The following is a 21,778-nucleotide window of genomic DNA, read 5'->3' on the forward strand; positions in this document are numbered from 1 at the left end:
CTAAAAGAATGTCCTAATTCATCCTGTGTTTGTGAACTGGGGAAATCCATGTTTAAAGCAATTAGGGGTTTATAAAAGCATTGCACTGGCAGCAGGTAATGCGTTGAGCACACTTGGCACTTAGGAATTCTGTTGTTGTCTATGGCAAAGGAGGAAACCTTTTTTTTTGCCCTTTATTATCATAGAACCAGTATGTTACAAATATACAGACCTCCAGGGTGAAAGCAGCATGATGGCATAGTCCAGCTGGAAAACATTCCTGTTATCTTTTTTTTTTTCCCAAAAAAAAGTCTCCTTGTACTCTGTCCAATCCCTTCCCGGCAGTTTTCAGGATTGTTGTCAATTGTTTTCCTATTAACGATAGCAGACTTCAGAAATCTCCATGGCAAGTTCCAGGCATTCGCCAGTCTCGTGGCAGGACTCAAAGAGGCTGCAATCAATGTCACAGTCACAGTTGCAGTCGTTGTTGGAGTGGTCTTCATCGGAGGCCTGGTAGTATCTATTGGATGGACAACAGGTATCTATCAGCCAGTGTTCACAGGTATCAGGCAGCATTATAAGAAAGTCCCAAAACTGGCAGAACAAGCAGGCCAGGATAAGTGTTGCACATTCATCTAAGAAAAAGGAAAAGCAGGGAGACGTGAGAAAAAGGGCATGCTTGATTACCCAATATTGTGCTGCTGTGATCATACAAAAATGAGATAATTCCTTTAATTTGACACTATGGAGATATGAAAAGATAAAAACAATCAGACTGCTGCAATTATTTCTTTAAAGAATTTCTTTGTTTAAAAAAAAAATCAACAAAAGAATTCCCCCCAAAAAAGTCTTTCAAGGGTAATTTTTTTGCCTACAAGTAGTTTGGTACTGAATCTTTTTTTTGGGAAATCTTTTCCGGGCTGCCTGTTGCTGTACTCTGATTCAGTCCTTGCTGGAAGTCAATGCACAGACACCCAAAGCTTTTGTGGAGAGTGGAGTAGGTCCTCAGACTCTCCAGGTCTGGTTCTTACTGCTGTACTTGGTTGTTCTGGATGGGTGGTGACCTTTGCCCATGAATTAGATGTGGTATCTGGATGAGGACTGAGATGATCTAATGAGAGCTACACACAGTACAGGGCAAAAAAACAATTACAGATTCCTCATCTACTTCCAGTTTGGCTTCTATTAAAGGTTTGATTCCATAGAACTGTTTAATGACTGCTAAATGGCCTAGCCAAAGAGAAGAGGTAAATACAGAGAACCACATTTACACAGGGCACTGTGATGGATTCTCAGCCCAAGGCCCTTCTACTTTCACCCCCGAATTTTACCACCTTTTCATTTACAGCCTTGTCAACTTCCAAAATGAGACAAAAAATTGGAAAACAGTATCAGGAAGGATGATGTCTGTCTGTTTTCTATTCACTCCCCTCAAAAAAAAAACAACTCGATTTGTTACCACCCCAAATTTGAACTATGGCATCTGGGGAAGCTGGTGGAGTGCAGCAGGGCTCCAAGCAGGTGTGAGATTCTGACGGTGTGAATCCTGTTGGATCGCAAAGAACCAAACGTTTCCATTTTTTCCCCCTCCTTGTTTTTGGAAAAGAAAAATGCTTTCAACAACACGAATGTCTTTTCATTGGTTCTTTCAGGAAAGCATATGGTTACATCCGCGTTTCTTGCCCTGGGATGACTAACTGTGAACTCATTCAACTGCACTGGTTCTGTTGTGGCATTTTTTTATCTCACGTAACATAAAGTTCACTGCCAGGAAGTTTCCAGAATTATGCTCGTTTTTTCTTTCTTTCTTTCTTTTTTATTTTTTATGAAAGATTTCTCGATGGAAAACAAAATTAAAAATCATTCCAGTGTCTTTATGTATACAAAAAAAGGCAGCTATAGCAGGTAGCAAGAACAAATAGCGTGTGATTGAACTCCTTTCTAAGTAGCATATCATCATCAATGCTATCAATTTTAATACTTATTTAAATATGTCAAGATCTATTTAGGTTCAGACAAGCACAACTAACTTCTAAGTCAGTTCTGTTGAATAGGAATGACTAGATTTTGGTGATACTGAGTAAATTCATGCTTACATTTTTTTCTAAGTAAATGAACTGAAATAATTATAAAATTGAAACATTTTATAAGGTGACACTGCTGCATTTAATTGTATGAAATTTACAGTGTAGAAAATGTAATCATTTTATCCAGTAGCCTATGGTGTAATTAAGACTATTTTTCTTAATGTGTTGATGAAATTTCCTTTCTATACCTAGATACAAGAGATCATATTCAAAATCATGTATCAATTAAGGATCTTTCCTTTTAGTTTTTTTTTTTTCCTCTCCAGAGATCTGTTTTCTAATATCTTTTTTTTTTTTCTTTTCCTGATGTGCTCACCATATTGGTGCTTCTGTAATCTTCACAGAAAAGGTACCATCCTTAGGGCTCCATCCAGGAGAAGGAACACACAAAAAGCACAAGATTTTAATAACAAAGTAATGTTTTGGCACAGAGTCTGTGATGTGCAGTAAAGATGCTTTTAAATTCCCATCAGAGCACACACCATGAACTGTGATAATGGATGTAACACATTTCGAAAAATCTGCATGTGTGAGGCTTTTTTTGTCCTGTTTTAAGTGGGGTAATGTATATAAATAATAGATATTAGCAATTAAGCATCCATTCCTATGCATTCATTTATATATTTGAAAATAAATTAGCCACAAACTGCATAAAAGGAGATGCAATCTCCTGTTTTCTCTTCTGTTTTCCCCGCTGTTTGCAAAAAGACGTTATTGCATTTATCTCAGTGAGAACAATGACCTCAGCTCTCATTCTCTACATAAGTGGATTAATTACCACAAAAGAAGAACTTATAATAATTTAGCCAGCCTGCCTCATCTCTAGTTTTTCCTGTTCCTGTCTGGTGGCTGCCAGTTTGCCCTCTGTTCAGCACAAACCTGGACTAGAGCTTGCTCATGCCACCAGGGCCAGCACGGTGAGACCTCTGAGCTTTGGATCTGCTCTTCTCTCAGCACATCTCCAACTGCTCTGCTTCCACAGATCCTCCATGCACCAGCGAATAGGATTTAGCCTTTTAGGTGTGTGAAGTAAGCAGTAACTTGTCAGAGTAAGGAGAGCAGAGTGTGCAGTGACAACCGCAAATCTGGTTTCCTTTGGTTCTCTTGGCTTCCATCCAGTATGTAACATTATTAACTGAGCGTGGCTTTTTTTTTTTTTTTTTCTTTTAATTATTTTTTTCTTGATTCCTTTTGCTTTTTAAGGATTATGAAATCATATGTGCATACCTGTGTGCCAGTAATGATGGAGGGGCCTGATCTGATAGTCAATAAACTCAGAAAACAGTGAGTGTCTGGGCTGGAGGATGAGTCCCTTAAACGCAATAAACACTGACTGCCCTTCACTGAAATTAAATGCGTTCTAACAGAAGTGACAGAGACATCACTTTTGTTACAGGATCGCTGTTACAACAGAGGTGGTAGTTGTTCTATGACAGCATTGCAGTTTATTGTGTTGACCTGTATTCACAAGTTCTTAATTCAGGGATCATTTTTATCACATCCATGATAGATCTCAGCGCTGCTTGATATGAAACACTGATCCATTATTGCATAAGACACACATTAGAAACTTTACAAATGATTCACATAAGTGTTTTTTTCACATCTATGCTAATAACCAGGAATAACTTCTTAAGTGCTGGTTATTCACTAAAATCAGGGCTGTCATGCTATTTACATTACCAGGAGTCATAGCCCATGGTCTGTTACGGGCACAACCATTTCCCTTCTTTCTTGCTTCCTTCTTTAACAACAACAAAATCACAGATACTCTGCTCCTTAACCCATGCTCTTGTACAATTAGAAAGACCAGCTCCTTTATCTCACAAGGTGACACAGCTCTGGTCAATAGCCCAAGATCAGGCTATGCTTTAGCAGTGTGTATGTTTACATGTAGGGGAGCACAGCAGCTCTGTAGGCTGTAAGCTTCTCTTCTATGACTTTAATATCATTGAAAATTTAAGATTCTCTTCTACAGATTCTCATCACTCAAATGAGAAAATGGCAATAGAGCAACTTATTACTGCTTTTGGCTACGTTCTTGAACTTCCCATTAAGCATGTAAGCATTTATTTCAAGTTAGATAGGCACTGTGCTCTGAAGTGCTTGTTATTTAGAAATGCAATTTGTTTTACCAAACGTACCATCACTGTCTCTCTGATGAACTGACGCATCATCTTCAATGTAGGTGAATTCTCTGCATTTCTCCAGGGAAGCAATGGATGATCTGCTTGCTCCTGACAATTTCTTCTCATTTTTGGTTTCTTTTGATGAAGTGTCTGCCATGCTAAATTCTGCAACAGAACTCATGACAATACCTTTCACGGTCTTTTCATCTGTATGTTTTTTATTTGTAAGCTGGTTTTCTGGTGGGATTAGGAAAAAAAAAAAAAGGAAAAAGAAAGACTTGTTTGTGGTACTAAGGCATAGATCTGAGGGAATAACATATGCAGAATTTCCAAGCCTATAGGTGTTTACTTCTAAGGGCTAACCCTGCTTGATGATTTCAGTCTCTCTACATATGTGAAGTTTATTCATCAAGCAAGCAATTGTAAACTTGCACTCGAGGGTTTCCTCTTAAACCAGAGGATTTATAGGCTAAGTAATAACTCCCTTCCACTGGGTGGGATCAGGCGAGAAGAGAGAACGGAACTGTAACCTCAGCTGAAATCTATTTGGAGTATTTCCTAGCTTCAGTTTGTGATATGTGAGAATGCAAAACAATAATTTGGTTTTTCAACAGCAGCTCTTGTTTCTCTAAATTTACAGCCAACAGTGTGTGTAGGTAGTACCCAGATGGAGCTGTGCCAGCTGACCATGGTTCAATGTCTTGTTGCAAAGAAAATCAGATTATCTTTGTTTCAAATTTTGTTATAACTTCATCTACTACTTCATCAGCTACTACACATGCTTGTATTGTTGGCCCGAAATTCAGCTAGAAGATGGGATACTTCACATGCTGTCATTGCTCCAGAGAGTCATCTCAGAAACCAGAGACAGAGCTTACTTCTAAGTCCCTATTAGGGGAGAAGAGTTCTGAGCTCAATGTATCCTTGAGGAACTACTTAGGAGCAGATAAACATGGGTTGATGTACAGTTACACTTATTTTCCAAAGTGATCAAGAGTCCAAGAAACACAGTCATTTGCTCTACTGCTGGGATGATAAAACCTCATTAGTTCTTATCTTCTACTGATTAACTCCTGCACCTCACATCAAGCACAGCCTCACTTTTTATCTTGCTTGATCTTCTGATATGTTGATCTTAAGCTATATACAGAAAATCAGTCTTTACAAACACCTCTGTTTTGCAAACGTTACTTTCAAAGGGGATCCATAAATACTCTAAATCAGTTAGTCTGCTTTCTGCTGCAAGGAGCCAGAGGAGAGATCTTGCTTATCTCTTGTTTTTCAGGTACCTTTGATGCCTGCTGTATATTAAATAAAAGCCAAGAAAAGATTGATAAAGAGTGAAACCTTGCAGTTGAGCTCCTACAATTATACTTGTGGCAGAAAAAAGGAAATTTGGGCAGGATGAGTAGACTGCAAGAAGAGCGGATAAAAAAATTGTGACCATTGGGCTTGAGCTAGGAGAAGTGAAGGTTTGAGGTATAACTGTCTCTCATGGAACTCAGCAAAGTGGTGAGGTGTGCCTGATGTAAGAGGAGAGGCAGAAGGAGCTGGATTTGATCCTGGAGAAGAAAAGGTGAAGATCTTTCTAGAAGTTGTTTTCTACTACAGGGTGATGGAGAATATAGACCCCAAGTCCTCTCTGTTTTGTCCACTAACTTATGGAATGAGAGAAAATTTCATATAAGATTTTACCCATAGTCAGATTTTATTCCACTGTCAACTTCATGCAGTGGTGTTTCCAAGAGTGACAAAGCTGGGCAGAGCTTATCAGAGTGATAGCCATGGAAGAGGATAAGAGGAAATGCTAAGACAGTGTATTCATTTTTGTTTTAAATCACGGTTATAAAATGTTTGTTGGCAGGTATTTTTTTTTCTAGATTGTGAACTTGCAGTAAAGACAAGGTCTGCTGTAAAGGAACTGTGGGTTTCCCTGTCCCAGAGAGTCTACAGGTTGGCCTTAGGCAAGGAGTGACTGGTAGGATAGGGAGAAATGGAAGGAAGGAGGCAGTAAGGCAGTAGTGGCACGGAGAGGGGACTTGGAAACCTACAGCTGTCAGGTTTTGTGAGCATTATGATGACAGAAAGCCACAGGTGAGACTTGAGAAGGGCAGAAGAGGCAGCAGCTCCTCAGGGCGTGATGCAGCAGTGCAAAGCCTGTAGGTTGCACACTTGATTGAAGGAAATGAGAGTTCTGGACAAATATGTCTGTGGTTTTTTGACTATAATAATTTGTTGATAGCTTTTTTTCCAGAGCAGTAAGTATAGTTTTTTTCCTCTCCTACTTCTTGATTAACCTCTTGAATCCAAAATGTGAAAATTCATGCAATTTGTGTGTACTTATATATACAGTAACTACTGTTTTCCAGTGTTTATAAATCAATGACATATCACAATTTCCCCTGTGCTTTCTTCCAATAATAATCCATCTCCTAGAAAGGCGATGTTAATGGAAGTAGCAGAGATCTGGAGGAAGCAATGTCCTCCTGGTCATGCATTGCTATTATTGGATAATAATTGATTTGTGGGTCCAAAAAGCACATGCCCCACCTGGTATTCAGGTGCCAGTCTTACAAATGGATCTTATTCGTCCAGCCTGAGAGCTGAACATGGGCTGAGCAGTTGAATACGTGTGGGTCAGATTGAAAGGTCTATGCAAGAATGACATTTTGTATCATTTCCCCCTTTCGAAATTGGCCCTAATGTCTAAGCTGGATATATTTTAAATTGCAATATATCTGTTCAGTTCCCCTATTTTGCCACAACACAATGGCCCACGGAATGCATTTGAGCATTCAACAAACGAGACTGAAAAAAATCAGACGGAAGTAATCAGAAAATGCCAGACTAACATTTTCTGTATCCACCGACTTCTACTATTCATGCTTCAAGTTAATTTTTATTCTTGAAGTGCTGTTGAAGAGAAATCAAAACCAGAAATAGAAAGGCATAGACATAACCTGAATTTTTCAATGCAGCACCATCAAACAAAAGGGTAACAAAAGCTGTCATTCAAGGACTCTTCTGTTTGCTAAAGCACACTATATCTTTGAAAATACAGTACATTTTAGTGTCAGACTCTTAGTTTGAAAAGCTCCCTTCAAGTAATGTTATACTTGTCTTGTACAGCTAGATCAAGTCTTCATGCAATCACCGTAACAAGCAAGTTGCTATGACAAGCGAGATCCGTGCTTCCAGAAAACAGTGTGATAGAGGCTAAAGCAGTGTACAATTATAGGTCTCCATTTCATTTTTATGCAATTACCTTCAGTTCAGCTGTGGGTCCTTCTACATTATGTCTTTTATCAATTTAATGTTTGCACAAAGTGTTTAAAGAAATAAAGATTATGCTAGACCAGCATAAAAAAGTGGTTAGCTTTTTTTTCCTTTTCCTTTTTTTATAGTTTGTCTCTGCACGGTGCAGTAATAGGCTGAGAGATGAGAACAAATAAGCAGAGCCAAACAGGATTTAAAATATATATATTATGTACAGCTGGTATTATTTATGACTGCTTTTAAATGAGAATGTTAAAAAAAATTGCAGAGAGATGGAGATGGGCAGGAGGTGAAACTTCGTTACTGTCTTCTAAAAGCCTGTGTCCACAGTTCCACACGTCTGCAGATGCCCATTTTTAACAGGTAGAAATCACTCACTGAACTGGATTAGAAGGGAAAAATAGGTGCATTGTGATAAAAAAGATCTCAAGCTATTTTGTGTTGGTTAGACTGTTAGAGGTAGTTAGGGGCAAATTCCCTTAATGCACCACTTTTAAAGAATATCCCGGAGTAGCCAATTTATTCTTTATCCAGGGAAGCTGGGGCTTGCTTGGACTGTTATAGCAGGGAACTGGGATTGCTTACCCATGTTTGTATTAAAGACAAATAGTAGGAATTTAATGTGAGTATTGAGACGTTTTATTAAGCCGGGTGATTCAGGCCACTGACAACAGCGTCTGAATTCATGAAAGCACAAAGTAAATCACCTGCTTCCCACTGATGCCAGCCACAGATCCCTCTTGTTAATAGCAAGGAGCAGCGGTGCTGTTTGAGACTGGTATTTACAGCAGGTCGTCTGACCCCTATTTCTCTTCATTGGCTCAGGCACAAACCAGGGTCTTCCAGCCCTGGAGAACAGGAGGTAGAATTTCCTAGCATACTTTAGAAATTAGTTTTTATACAATGGCGTATAAGGGCTTTAAGTCTGCTTTCTTTTGGCGAGGGACTGTGGGACTGAGATGGCTGTGTTCTGCTGGACAGGGCTTGAAGCAATATGGGCAATGCTGCAGAGCCATATAGAGCTCATGTACATCTTACAACCAGGGACAAGTGGGTGTGTGGCTCTGCTCACCGAATGGGATTTGTTCCCAATCCACCCTGGCTGCAGCCCCAGCTTTGTGTTCCTGGGGCAAGGAGTCCCAAGGGTTAACAGTGAATTCTGTGGAAAACTCTGGCAGTTTAGGATGTGTAACTTCTTAATTTCACCGTGAGGCATCTTCGTATATCAGTGCACAAGAAACACTGAAGGAATGCCTGGCTGATCTCCCTGCCATTCCCTATCCTATGCACTGCTGTCACTGCCTGTCTATTCGATATAGCACGTGCTCGTCACTCGAGGAGCTGAGTGCCATGTCCATTCAGTCCTGAGATGGAGCCAGCAGAGCTACATCAGACCTGATGGAGGATAACTTGTAAGTTTAAACACTTGAACTGAACTCAGTCGGTTTGAAAAGACTCAGAAAAATGAAACCCAAACTCCACAAAAGAGAGAGAGAAAAGGAAGTAAGAAAATGACCTTTGGTCACCTGTCTAAAGGACACCATTTTTTCTTTAAATAATTATTTGCAGCAATGTGAGGGGAGGCCAGATGTGCAGCTGCATGGTGTGATGTGACACATGCATGGGGCTGCCAGCTTACCTGGGTGGTCCTCACTGCTCAGCATCACCTCATGGAGAACTGGGAGAGGCAAGGAGCTGGTGCAGCTGTCTTGGTGGAAAAATAACACAACGTTACAGAGAAATACTGTAAATAGATGTGGCTCAGCACAGAAATTTCTCCAAACACCAGTCATTTAGGGGGAGACAAGCATGCTTCCTTCATAGAGACACAGAATGGCTTGGGTTAGAAGAGACTTTAAAGGTCATCTCATTCCTTGAGAAAGTTTTATCTGAAGGGTCAGGACAAAGGGATCAACACAGGCACAACAGTTCTTTGATTTGTTACAGAAAGTGTTGGGACTGGAATATTTGCAATGAACTGGAGGCCATCATCCATTCCCAAGTACCCTAGAGCCGTTAGATGAGGTTCCTGAAAGGCCAGTGAAGGAGGAGGAAGGAAGACACTCTCAAGGCCCAGCCTCCATGGCTTAGCCCTCCTGGTGAACAAGATGCCCGAGGTTCTCATGTGAGTGCTGAGCTCCTCCACCTTTCTTGCACTTGCCTATCCATCCATTTCCCATGCAGTGCATGGAGTATTCAGTCTCTCTTCCTTCTTCACCCGGAGTCAGAGAGACAAAGTGGGATGGGGGCTTGCCCCTACAACAAGCCCAGGCAGATCCTGACTAGTATCATAGGTGCACTCATGGTCTCATGCTCATTGCATTTTGCTGAGCTCAGGGTTGAGGATACAAGGGATCTAGAGACTTATTTTTATAATAGGGCAACAGGAAATAGTACACAAGGCTATAAATATTTGTATGACATCATGAACTTGTGCAAGTTCTTCTCTTCTGATTTATGATGATGGACTGGTAATTCACAGAAGCTCTGGGTTTACTTTTCTTTTTTTATTTTTATTTTTTGCCGTTGCAGTAACAAAGTTAATGGTGCAATCCCTGGAGGGGGCATTTTATCAATAGTGAATTTTTGACCTCATTGCATACATTTTAACTTTATGAATTAGTGACCCAGCTGACTGTAAAACCTTCTATAGGCTTATTATAAATCTATCAGAGGACTAGCAAAAAATTTTGGCCCAGATCCTAAACTCTGACAGGCATGTGTTGATGGACTGCATACCAAGCACTTCCACTAATATTTCTCACTAATTATATCATATATTAAAAAAATGAATGAAGCCAATGTTTATATGTAGCTTTAACTGCTTTTGATATAAGAAAGCAACACAATCCCTAATAAATTTTCACCTTCAACATTTCTATTCATTATGATTTTTACCATGATGAATGAAGTTAGAATGGGAAAGGGAGGGTGTTCGTCTTGAAATCTGTTCAGTGAATGACTGAATTCCCTTCCCCAGCTCGTACTGAGGAAGGATGGAACAGATGGACACAGGAAGAAGAGGGAGGCGAGTGTGGAGGGAAGGAGATGGGTGAGGAACAGATGGAGTTGGGGGAAAACGAAGGGAAGAGTCAGGAAGGATGGTAGGAAAGTTTTACACCTGACCTTGAGCTGAAATGAAGATCTGCATATACCTTGGGGCACTTAGAAGTTGCTTTGGGATGCATATTTATGTACCTATAAGGCACTAGCACCTCAGAGTCATGTGGTCCATTCCAAAGGATTCACTGCTCTGTACCCTACATTTCCTTGAGGAGGCAGATACCGCAAGTGGACATCCGTGCTGTGTTCAAGCCCTGCTGGTAATGGCAGAGGGCTGAAATGAGAGCAAACACCATAGTGCCCAAAATGGGATGGGAAGTGATAAGTCCGCCAGGCATCTCAGCCAACACAGAAATTGGAACTTAGAATTTTGAAGAGGTATCCTGCACCCTGTTGGCTGTTAGAAACTGATGGCCAAAATGCTCAAAGTGATTTACAATTTTACTTGCTTAAAAATAGGACATTTGAGATGGCCTGATTTTTAGAATATGCTCAGCATCTGCGCTTTGAGGTGTATTGAATTATATAGCCCAAATCACTAGTAAGTCTTGGAAATCTTGACTATATTTTTAATTCTATTAAATTGCCTGCATTGGTTCTGGCTCTGCTAGCTGAAAAATGGAAGAGGTGAAAGTTAAATATTGGCCATGTGTGCCATTCCCTTTGAAGAAAATGGGAGCCATGTGCACACACCTAGCAGCAAAGTTTGGCCCCAACTATGATTTCACAGCTGGGCCCTAACTTGAGGAATGCTAAGGCACTAAATGACTCAATTGGGGTAATCTGATCAATGCTGTATTTTCACTCTGAGTTTAAACTGCACACACAGCAAGAGCACAGTTAGTTTTCTTCTCTTTCAAAATCACTTTTCTCTGCAGAATTGATAACACATATATGATGTTTTGCTCTCGTCACACAAATAAGTGAAATGGCAGAGAACATATGTCAAATAAAACGCATAACGTTACATCCTTTTTACTTTCTGGAGGCTGTTTAAGGAAACGGCTTCATTAATTTTGACTGAATAAAAGGTTCCTTTAAGGGATTTCAATAGGTGACATGAAAAACGTTAATATGAACGATCAAGACAATGGAGGTTAAAACTGTTTTGAAAATATGTTTCTTTTATAGATCTCAGCTGCTGGAAGAGTTACAGAATAAATATACGGTAGTGCTGACATTCAGTGCTGTTTCATCTTCGGAAAAGAGTTTTTAATAAAGAAAATTCTTTTCAAGGAATGCTTTCTGCAGCCAGTCTTCAAAAAGAGGTTTTCCCCTCTCCTAGTTTAATAAAATTAAAGTAATTTATGTCACACTGATATGTCGATATGTTTTTCAATAAACTTTTTAACAGAGATTTTTAAAAAATTCTCTTCACTTTAAAAATTATAATTATATGTCTTCCTCCCACTTTGAAAATGGCACAAGGTGCTCATTTGCAGAGCTCTACTGTTCAAATCTTCACTGAGAATAGAAATGTCATGACTCAGTTAACAATGCTTTATTATTCACATTGATCTTTTTTTATAGTGTTCTTTATCTCAAAAACATTGTAAATCAGATATCTTCCTCCCACTCTTTTGTTCATTTGCAAATTTTTATTATTCTAGTTTAAGAAAGCAATGGAGTGTCAAGAGTCAGTGTATATTGTTTATGTTCTTTTTTGCTTTAAAATTACTTTTAACTATAAAAAGTAAGGATGTACAGCCAGGAAAAAAAAAAAAAAAAGTAGCTGGATTTCAGGATGCTTAAAAAAGAACTGAAAGGATCAGTGTGAATTTTATGTTGTTCACTTAACAGTTCACAGTCGCAATGGACTTTGAAAAAAGGGGAGACCAAACACTTTATGAAAAGGTTTTCATGCGCTAATTCAAAAGGGCCTATTGCATCAAACATCATCATCTGCATTAGACACCAGACATAATTCATGCTCCCAAGGAGCACAATAGCAAAATTCACAACAGCTTTTGTGGCACGTTCCCAGGATGGTTTGCAGGTGCGCACCCAGAGCCATGCACTGCCACAGCTCAGCGCCAGGTCCTTGGGGATCTTAGCTGATGCACCCTGGATAAATCACTGGGTTTTCACAGCAACTTCACAGCTTTGGGATTAAGTACGAAACTGCAGCAGAGAAGTAACTTCAGCTGGTCAACAGGTCACAGAAACCAGTGGGCTCAGGTGCAGGACGTGGCCGCGCATCCTTCAGGATAGATGTGCCAGAGCCCCCAGGGTTTATTTCCAGGTTAGATCTTCCACGCTCTGCCTCAGGCCCTGTTTCCTTTCCTACCAAGTTCTTCTTCACATCTCTATTTGTGTCCTAGTTGCTGTGACTGTGTGAAATTTATCCATGACAGTAAGAGAAGCTAGTGCAGAAGGCAGCAGGACCTCATGGTGTTTCATGTACACCTTCATGCTTTGAAGGAGCAGCAATTTCTGACACTGCTTTTAAGCCTTAGGTTGGACTTTTGGGTCATGTGACAGCTCTATCCCATAAAACAGCCCTGGAAAGTTGTAGCAAAGAGAAACAAAGTCTTTCCACATCCTCTTTTGTGTTCTTCCTGTTTTATAGATAACTCAGAACTCCTATATTCTCCTTATTTCTCACTTTCAACATGAAGCTGGTGATTCTGATTCATTATCTTATCTGAATTGATCGTGCTATTTTTCAAATGAAAGAAAAAACAAACCTTATTATTGTTATATCCTTTTCTCAGCAGCACTGCTGCATTAATTCAGCCTTCCTTCCTTCCTCTCAGGGTTAATTGCTCTCCCCATTGGTGAGGTTAAGACTGTCTGCCAATATGATCAAGTTTCAAAAACCAAACCCAACCAGAATGGAGAGCCAAGGAGTGGGCAGGGGTTTCTTTAATGTGCTGGCACAGTAACTAAAGGTAAATCTTACTGATGGACATGCCTGTGCAATTGCTTACTGTTTAGTTTGAGACATTTATAGATGAACTACTACTGAATTTATTACAAAGGTGTTTCTTTTTCAGTATTTTTTCTCTGTCATTAAATTTGGAAAGATTTCATATTTGGTATGCTCTATCTGTTGAGAAGTTGAAATTTTAGAGCAGCTACAGTCAGAATTTGTGAGCTTGTCACACAATGTCTTCCTTTTGCATCCTGTGGTCTTTGGCAGTTACGGTCACAAAGATATCATTGCACAGCATTAATGCCAGAGGAGATCTGAGGCTGTCAGCACTTGAATTTGGTGGGGGAAAACACCGTCAAACCAGCATGATTTCTTAAAGTACACTGAAAAATGCAGCCTACCGCTCACTACTCCTGGATGGAGTAGGAGAGAGCAGTGAAACTCAAGATGTCCCTCCCTGTTTATACAAAAATGTTTGGAACAAAGCAGTGTTCTTAGAAACGATGAATCTTCTTGCAGAACAAAGTCGCCTTCATAACTGTGCTCCTAATGTTTCCAAATAGCTGCTTGATCATTTGAGCACATGAAATACTAGGTTCAGCCCCATCACCAGCAAACACTTAAATTCTTCTCACCACAGCACCTTCACTGTGGTCGTTTCTGCCTGGCTTTGTAGCATTGGCATGTATAGTACAAGTACAAAGTCTTCATTGTACATACAGACTTTCAGTGGAGAGCTACAGATTTCCTGAAATCTCCCTAACACCAATTGTCCTGTATCACATGGAACTGCACTCTCAAAGAGCTTTCCTGGTGCCTGATGTGGGCCATGCACAGGGGGCTGGTTGGGCACAGGGACTGAGCTTGCCAAAGCCCAAGGAGCAGCACCCTTGTAGGGCTGCATAGACACAATGATAGATGAGAAGACCCATTGGAGGAGCTCGTGCCCCTCCTCAACATTTCCTCAAGTCAGAAGTTTCAGGAAGGCTCAGATGGACCTCCCCTTAAAAGCAAGGAGGTCACAGCCTAGGACCTGGGTGTGAATGAAATGGAAGAGGTGTCATGCTTTAACATTCGGTTTAGGAAAAACTTAACCCCATTAATCCTTAAGAAGAGGGTCTCTGGTTTGTTCTTTTTTCAGTCTATTCTGTATTCAAAGCAAGTACATTTTTTCTGTCACTATACCGCTATTGTTAACAACTATAAATGTATTAAAAACACAGGGGCATTTTAGTATGTGTATTGTGCATAAGAAATATTGTTACATGACAAGCTCCAATTGGCAAGTGAAAAGAGGTTTTATTGAAGGAAATCGCAGTAGCAAACAGTGAACTATGCAGAATAATGGTAATTGTTCCTTTAACATTGGCAGCGCACGTTCACTTAATATGACTGCTCCTCTGTCTCTGCCTCATCCAGACCCAGAGGACCTGTTAGACAAGCAGGCAGCCACCTCTCTCTGGGATCAAGCTGTCAATGCAAACTTGCTTTCTTTCTGTTTCTCAGAGCTAAGCTATACCCCCAGAGCTCCTGAAGCTTTTCCTGAGTGAAAGCTTTAAAAAAGCTCCATTCTAAATTACATCACACGAGCTGTTCTCTTCAGACTGACAGAACAAAAGCACGGGAGGGGGGGGGAACGCCAAAAGTACCATCTGAGTGACTTCTGAGTTGCACAGAATGATTTACCTCCTCATGCTTTATCAGAGTAGACTAACATTGGCTTGACCTTGCCCACCAAAGCCCAGAAGTGTCCTTTAACTACCAGAGAAATTTTGCATCCTGTGTGCGTGCAATACAAATAGTGGTAGGCTGTTGGCTTGCATCAGCAGGGTCTTAGACACTGCGTTGAGGATTACTTTTATGGGGGCAAGATGCTTATGGAACATTTTTGGATGATGTGGACTTTAATAGAGCCAGTTCACTGTTACTGGTAGGCCCAGCCTTGTGTGTTCAACCTCTAATTAGCAACTCCCCAATTAACAGTAAGAGAAAAGACTGTTGAGGGCTGCTTCCAAAATCTGAAAAGTTTGGGTCGGCTCTGTTTGGACTCTACAACCAAAGGTCATCAGCAGAAGAGAGCAGACAGACATTCAAAATCTGCTGTGGCTGTGTAGGAAGGGGTTAAAAATTGACTGATCTTCCCTTGCTCTGAAGGTTTTGAGGTGGTTGTGAACGGTTACACCCCTTCAATCAGGAAAATGCTGTCAGCTGGGAAGGAAGGCCATGGCTGTTATTGCTTCCTCAGTAGATAAATACAGGTAGGATGAAGGCAGAGTAAGGTTGTGGCTATTTTTCAGGTAAGGTATGCAACAGCAGCTTTTAGGAACTCACTGTTTCTTTGTGTTTTGTCTGAGGTTTAGCAAATTAAAACAAGCAGATTTGGCTTTTGAGCTGGTTCTTTGAGGTTCTCGCTCAGTTTTCAGAAGCAAATTCCTTGTATTCTTGAGTATATAGGCTAAGTTAACTGCACAGCAATTCTTTCTTTGTTCTGTTATTTTGGGCTAAACCTTGAAATATTTCACTAATTCATAGTAAAACAAAAATATTCCTTCTGTAAAAGATAAACTGAAACACGATGAGTCAATAATTAAGGAAGAAACGCTTTGCTCGTATTCCCCATGGAGTTAGAATATCTCATGCTCTCTTCTTTCATGAAAGGGGCCATTTCAGTGTTATATTTATATGGTACCTTGAGGAGAAGGAGCTGAGGATGTGGGGATCTTACTTGAGTCTCCATGGGGCTGGAGGATGGGTTTGTCCAGTTCTGGAAAACAAGAATGGGAAAGGAAGACTTCACTGAGCAGGAAAACTCCTCAGCTGATGAGGTGGGGTTGTTACCCCATGTAAACACCGGTGTTTTATAAAGCTGCACTGTTATTGGAGGGAAGTTAGAAGTCAGGCTGCTGGGCTTGGAGGCTTTGTCTCCTGATTGACTTCACAAGAAAGGAAACAAAGTTCTCTAGATGGAAACTGGGAGATAATTCTGCTCTTGAGGGCCCAGCTTTCTCTGGCCTTTCAGATGAGATGTAATGTTTCCCCAGGGGATGCAGTCGGTTTCCATACAGTCAGCACAACACAGCAGAGGAGCAGCAACTCCCTGAGGACCTCAGCTGGTTGGAGCATCCCTGAATCTGAGTGAGTAAAACTTATGATCTTGGCTATGTCTTTTTGTTGGCTGATGTCTGAGTTGTTTTCACCTGATCAGGGAAATGGCTCTGCGTTGCTGTGTAAGGGACCAAGCTAATGCCTGTTAAAGCTGATTGGAAGTGCTTAGCTTCAGGACATGCTATATCAGGTGTTGTATCTGCTTCCTACACCAAATCATGAAAATCTTAATTAGGCAAAAGTCGTCATTAAAATAATTGCAACCGAGGAAAATGCTGGTAATGAACCTGAATGTAGGCCTGATCTCTGTGTGCACTGTCACAATCCTTTTCCTATCAATGGTAAATATATAGATGCTGGACTCTCAGTTTTTGAAGCAAGAAGAGTAAGTCATTATTTAAACATTTCTTATTCATACCCTCGTATTTTCTGAGCTGAGGTTTTGTGATATGCTGGGGGTTCAAATTCAGATCACCTATCTTTATTTTTCTGTTCCAATAAGATGAAGTTTCCCAGGTTTTTAGCTGTGTTAGGACTTTGCACTGCCTTTTGTCACTGTAGTATCTGAGTATCATAAAATCAATGATGATGACAAAGCAGAAATGTAATGGTGTCTGGAGCAATACACATTTCTCCTCTGCTTGGAGGGAAGGACTGCATACTTGGGTGGCATTTCTGCACTACAGTATGTGGGATTTTGTGCTGTGCAGGTGTCACTCATAAAAATTTCAGATCTTTATTTATTTGGTAGATCTGGAGCTGTATGTGTGAACTAAGAAAAAACCTAACTTGTAAATCCCAGGTAGAGTTTGTAGTAGTGGCAACCAGAAGCTTGCTTGTAAAACAAGGAAAACTTGAGCTGGAAATGATTTTGAGACAACAAGCAGGGTGCCACAGCCCTGTTCCCAGGCTCCTAATGTGAGCATAGCTGGCTTCTCTGCAGGACAGCAATGAAGGTCGTGATGGCATGGGGACGTTTGCTGTGGGTCACTTACACCACCCCACAGGCAAGACCTGGAGTCCTTGGGATGCTCGGTTGCTGAGGAAGTTAACTTACTCATGCTACTACCCTTTGCTCCTCCCTGCACTGATTGGCATTCTGTGTTGCTTTGCTGGTACTACCTGCCTTGGGGATGTATATGGTTAGTTGCTTTTGCTTAGTCCATGGTCCAGAAATTTTACTTAGAAGTCTGTAAATGATGTTACTTGTTTTTCATCTAAGAATTCTGTGCAAACTAAGCTTTGTATCTGAAATTCCTAACATAAATGGGAATTCGTGCCTGTTCCATGCATTGATTTCATGACTCTTCTAGGAAGTGTGATGTGTTTTCATATTTCTGTAACAAATGGTAATAGGTAAGGTGGCATCCCTGCCAAGCTCTACGTGCTTTCAAGTAGCTTGCTTTCATCTCCTCCAGAATATGTGGCAACCCTACTGTGATGTATAGCTTGCATGGAACGGGACCACGGAAATTAAAGCAAGAAATTTAAGATCCCAGAGACAGACAAAATCACAAGAGTACAAAGTGACAGTTTGAAAAAGTGCTGTACCTTTCTTTTCCTGTATCAGCTGCCCACTGGAGATGGTGACTGCTTAAATCCTAAGTGTCCCTCACCAAGTGCTTGAACAAAGCACTGAATTCCTGCATGCCTCAAATCATCTCCTGTAAAGTGGGAACATGTACACTACTTAATCATATGCGATTGTTTTGGCACCGAAGAAGTGGCTGTGAGTTAATATATGCCCTGTAAATGTGGTTGTCGATGTCTTGTGGTTGCCTTGTTCAGCTTCAGAAAGAGTCTTAAACTTTTACGCAGTTAACTTCTATGGCCATTACAGTTTATGGTCACCGTTTAACTACTGCAGGAGGGTCAAATTTTGCAGACTCTAGTTTCTTTCCAGACTTCAGGATCCCTCCTCCTCCAAGTCTGTTTTCTACACTTGCCAGTACTCTGCCTTCTGTTGAAAGACATTCCTCGTACCAAATAAAGCTAAAGATGCTCATTATAACAACCAAGTTGTTTCCTTTTCAACCGGAGTAAATGCTTATGCCATGAGGATCCTGCGTGTGCTTCTGGTTTAGGGCACAGTAAGACAACCATTTGTTAGAAGGCCAGTGCAGTGCAGGTAATTTTGCTTTTAATTAAACATTTACTGGATACCTGCTATGAGCATCGATAATCTAATTTTTGCCTGGTTGGTGGTGATGGAAATTCAAGGAATGGGGAATAAAAGGTTATTGCCATGTGTGCTGAATTGTGGTTTGTCAGCAGCAGTTGTCTTGTAGTTAAGTGGTCATCAAAACCTTTCTTGGGGTGGCAATAAATAATAAAAATCAGAAAATATATCAACTTTCAAAGAGTAAAAATAGCTGCAGCAATTATTGTGACACAGGTTTGCAGTCTGTTTCTGATTATCCTTTTGGCTGGAGAGTTGGGGTTTCTAATTGTGAGGTTAAGGAATCCTTTTTATCTGTCTCTTGCCCCCTAATCCTATGCTAGACAGTATTGTTTTCTGTGTCTTTTGTCTTCTGGGGAAGGAGACAATCTCTGGTTCATGCAAACATCTTGTTAAAGTCTGTTGAGGATTAGGGGGTGTGACAGTTTTCTTGCTGAGCCTTTTTATTGGGGATTTTTATGCTTGCTTTTCTGGGAGGTCTTTGAAATATCTTTTATGTAGCAATCATTCCACTCTTTCTTTGTTGTCTCAAATGTTGAGGCTGTATTCTTCTCTGTTCCTGTTTATATGCCATACTAGCTGGTCACAACAGTTTGGCTTGAAACTATCATCATGCTGTGCACTTCTGAATCGCGCAGTATTGCTAACCAGTCTGTGACAATTGCAAATGTGAGCATTATTTTTGGCCATCTGAAGCTTTAGCATGGTTGTTTGCTGTGAAATACTGTTTAAAAAAAACGTTCCAGATGAAAAATAATCATCTTGGAGCTGGGCATTTTGAGTGTCCACAGCTATAGGCACTGGCATTAAAACAGCTCCTGCTATAATAGGGTTGGTGTCCTTGGGGGTGGTGTTCATAGCAGCAGCTGCTGTCTGCCCTAAAATCCTGCAATAATCAAAGGGAAAGATGAGTGTCCTGCTGGCATGGCAGCCCCTCTTGATAGGAGAGTTTAAACCAGGAATGAGTTGTTTCTTGGAAGAAATGTTTAGTCCATGCTCCTTGCCCTTCCACCCTGCAGTGGTTGGCTATAAATAATAATGGTAAAAATAATAACTTGGGCTAGAAACTAAATGTATAGGTGACTGAAGGCAGATAATGAAAAGATTAATCCTGTTTGAAGAAATAAAGGAGTTTCTTCAGCTTTTTATAAAAAGACTGGAGAACTTGGTTAATCTCACATTCATAAAGATGAAGGCTTTGTCAGCCTTCTTCAAGATTGTAGGTAAAGCAAAAGACTGCTTCCTCAATTTTTTTCTTATGGAAACAGCATTTCTACACCTTGAGCAACTGTCTTAATACACGTGGACCCTTGAACCTCTTGTCAATGAAACATTAAGCTCTTGTTATTGCTGATCTTAACACCATGCTTATTTCGGACACTATGTAAGCTTATACAGCAGCTGGGGACTCAGTGCTAAGCGGGGAGCCAGGGTTGTGTTATGTTTTGCTGATAGTGAAGGTACCAGAGGCAGGTCATACCAAAACAGCTGCATCACCTTCCTCTTGGAAGAAGGCCACAGGAAGTGTTTGGGAAGGCACTACCAAAGCTATCACTGATTAGCATCTGCTAAGGGCTGTTTTGATTTATTTTTTTAACTGTGTAAGGCTGCTTCCTTCTTTCACTCCATTAAATATTTTCCTAAAAAGCTGCTATTTCTCCCAATCAAACACGTTCCCCATATAACGGTTTCCACCTGCATTTGCTCACAGCTTTCCCAGCTCAATTTCTGGTGTCTGAAGTCATATATAACAGTGTTCCATTTCACACCTAACCACAAAAGCCACCCTTCCAGATATGACCTCAGTTTATTTTACGTCACGTCTTTTTTCTTGAAGTATTTTATACGTAGCATAATATGCAATGATACAGCACTGATGTTCATCAAAATCTTTCACACTAGTTATTTCTATTCCTGTCTTTTGGATCAAGTGTGATACAGCTGCAGATTAAGCCCATTTTAGAAGGTGGCATTAATGTGTTTATTTTCTTACCACACTCACTCCATCCACTAACTTGTTATATGGATTATATTTAATGGGAATCTTGTGGGACTATCAAAGGGCATTTATTTTCTATTGAAATAACAATTAAGATAACAGACAAACTAATACAGTAATCAAATAAACCTGACGAATAACAAAAACTTTTTTTTTAAAGCTGCAGAGGCATGCTAACAAATCTATTTGATCAATATATGGGATGTGAAAAAAGAGGAGACAAGATTGACTGATGAATAAAATGGAACTGACACAAATAGGCTGACAGCCAGTCGCAAGTCTCTTTAGGGCAAATGCAATTAACTTAGAATAATAGACTCAAATTTGATGGTTAGAAATGCATTTTTATTAACAATCACAGCCTGAATCATTATGCACTCTTATGAATAAAATTGTACTTATACTGAATGTCTGTGTATACATGTATGCATGTACATACAAAAAAGGCTTGTTGAAGGAGGGCTTTATTTTTGTGACAGAAAATAACTGTATGAGATTTAAAATAAAGAGCATACATAAGTATAAGGCTGAATATTCAAACTAGTGATAAAAGTCCCATGTAGTATGCTAGTATTAATGATGAAGGCAATAAGCATCAGTCCCAGGACTGCTTGTTCTTTTGGGATGTGAAATTGCAATCAGGGATTTACAGATTTCATTCTGAGGCAGAGAAGTCATTACTAGAAACATAAGCTCATTCTCTTTACTTTAATAGCTATTTTAAATCATTCATTTAGAAAATACATTAACTATTTATTGTATAGGCTGTACACTTCTATTGGCCTTCCATTTTCATGCTTTTTAATAATCCTTTTTAGCAAATTATTTTATTAAAAGAAGATTAGAATTAGCAAAAGGATCCTACCAATTTTTGAAAATGCTACTCTTGAAGAAGGATATTTCCTATTATTAACAGGTACAAGGTATTAAAACTTTAAAGAGACAGAAGATATTCAATTGCTAATGTGTCCTTTTTCTTTTGACCTTCATAGCAGAGGCTGATTGCTATTTGTGCGTTAGTTTCAAAATTACTAATCTCATTTAATTTCTGAATAAATATAATCTTTTTTTTCTTCCCCAAACATC

The 21,778-nt window shown here is 40.0% G+C and overlaps 1 protein-coding gene across 1 annotated transcript in view; it reads right to left on the reverse strand.

Annotated features, from left to right (window-relative positions):
- Positions 1-255: 255 nt before the first annotated feature.
- Positions 256-21,778, reverse strand: part of MDFIC2 (MyoD family inhibitor domain containing 2) — a 39,368-nt gene continuing 17,845 nt past the window's right edge. The window contains exons 3-6 of the mRNA XM_048957819.1: positions 16,099-16,173; positions 9,111-9,179; positions 4,211-4,432; positions 256-614 (exon numbers count right to left, since the gene is read on the reverse strand). Coding sequence (XP_048813776.1) covers positions 355-614; positions 4,211-4,432; positions 9,111-9,179; positions 16,099-16,173 — 626 coding nt within the window. The 3' untranslated portion in view covers positions 256-354. The remainder of the gene's footprint in view (positions 615-4,210; positions 4,433-9,110; positions 9,180-16,098; positions 16,174-21,778) is intronic.

Source organism: Lagopus muta, chromosome 11 (genome assembly GCF_023343835.1).
Source record: "Lagopus muta isolate bLagMut1 chromosome 11, bLagMut1 primary, whole genome shotgun sequence".
NCBI classification, from domain to species: Eukaryota; Metazoa; Chordata; class Aves; order Galliformes; family Phasianidae; genus Lagopus; species Lagopus muta.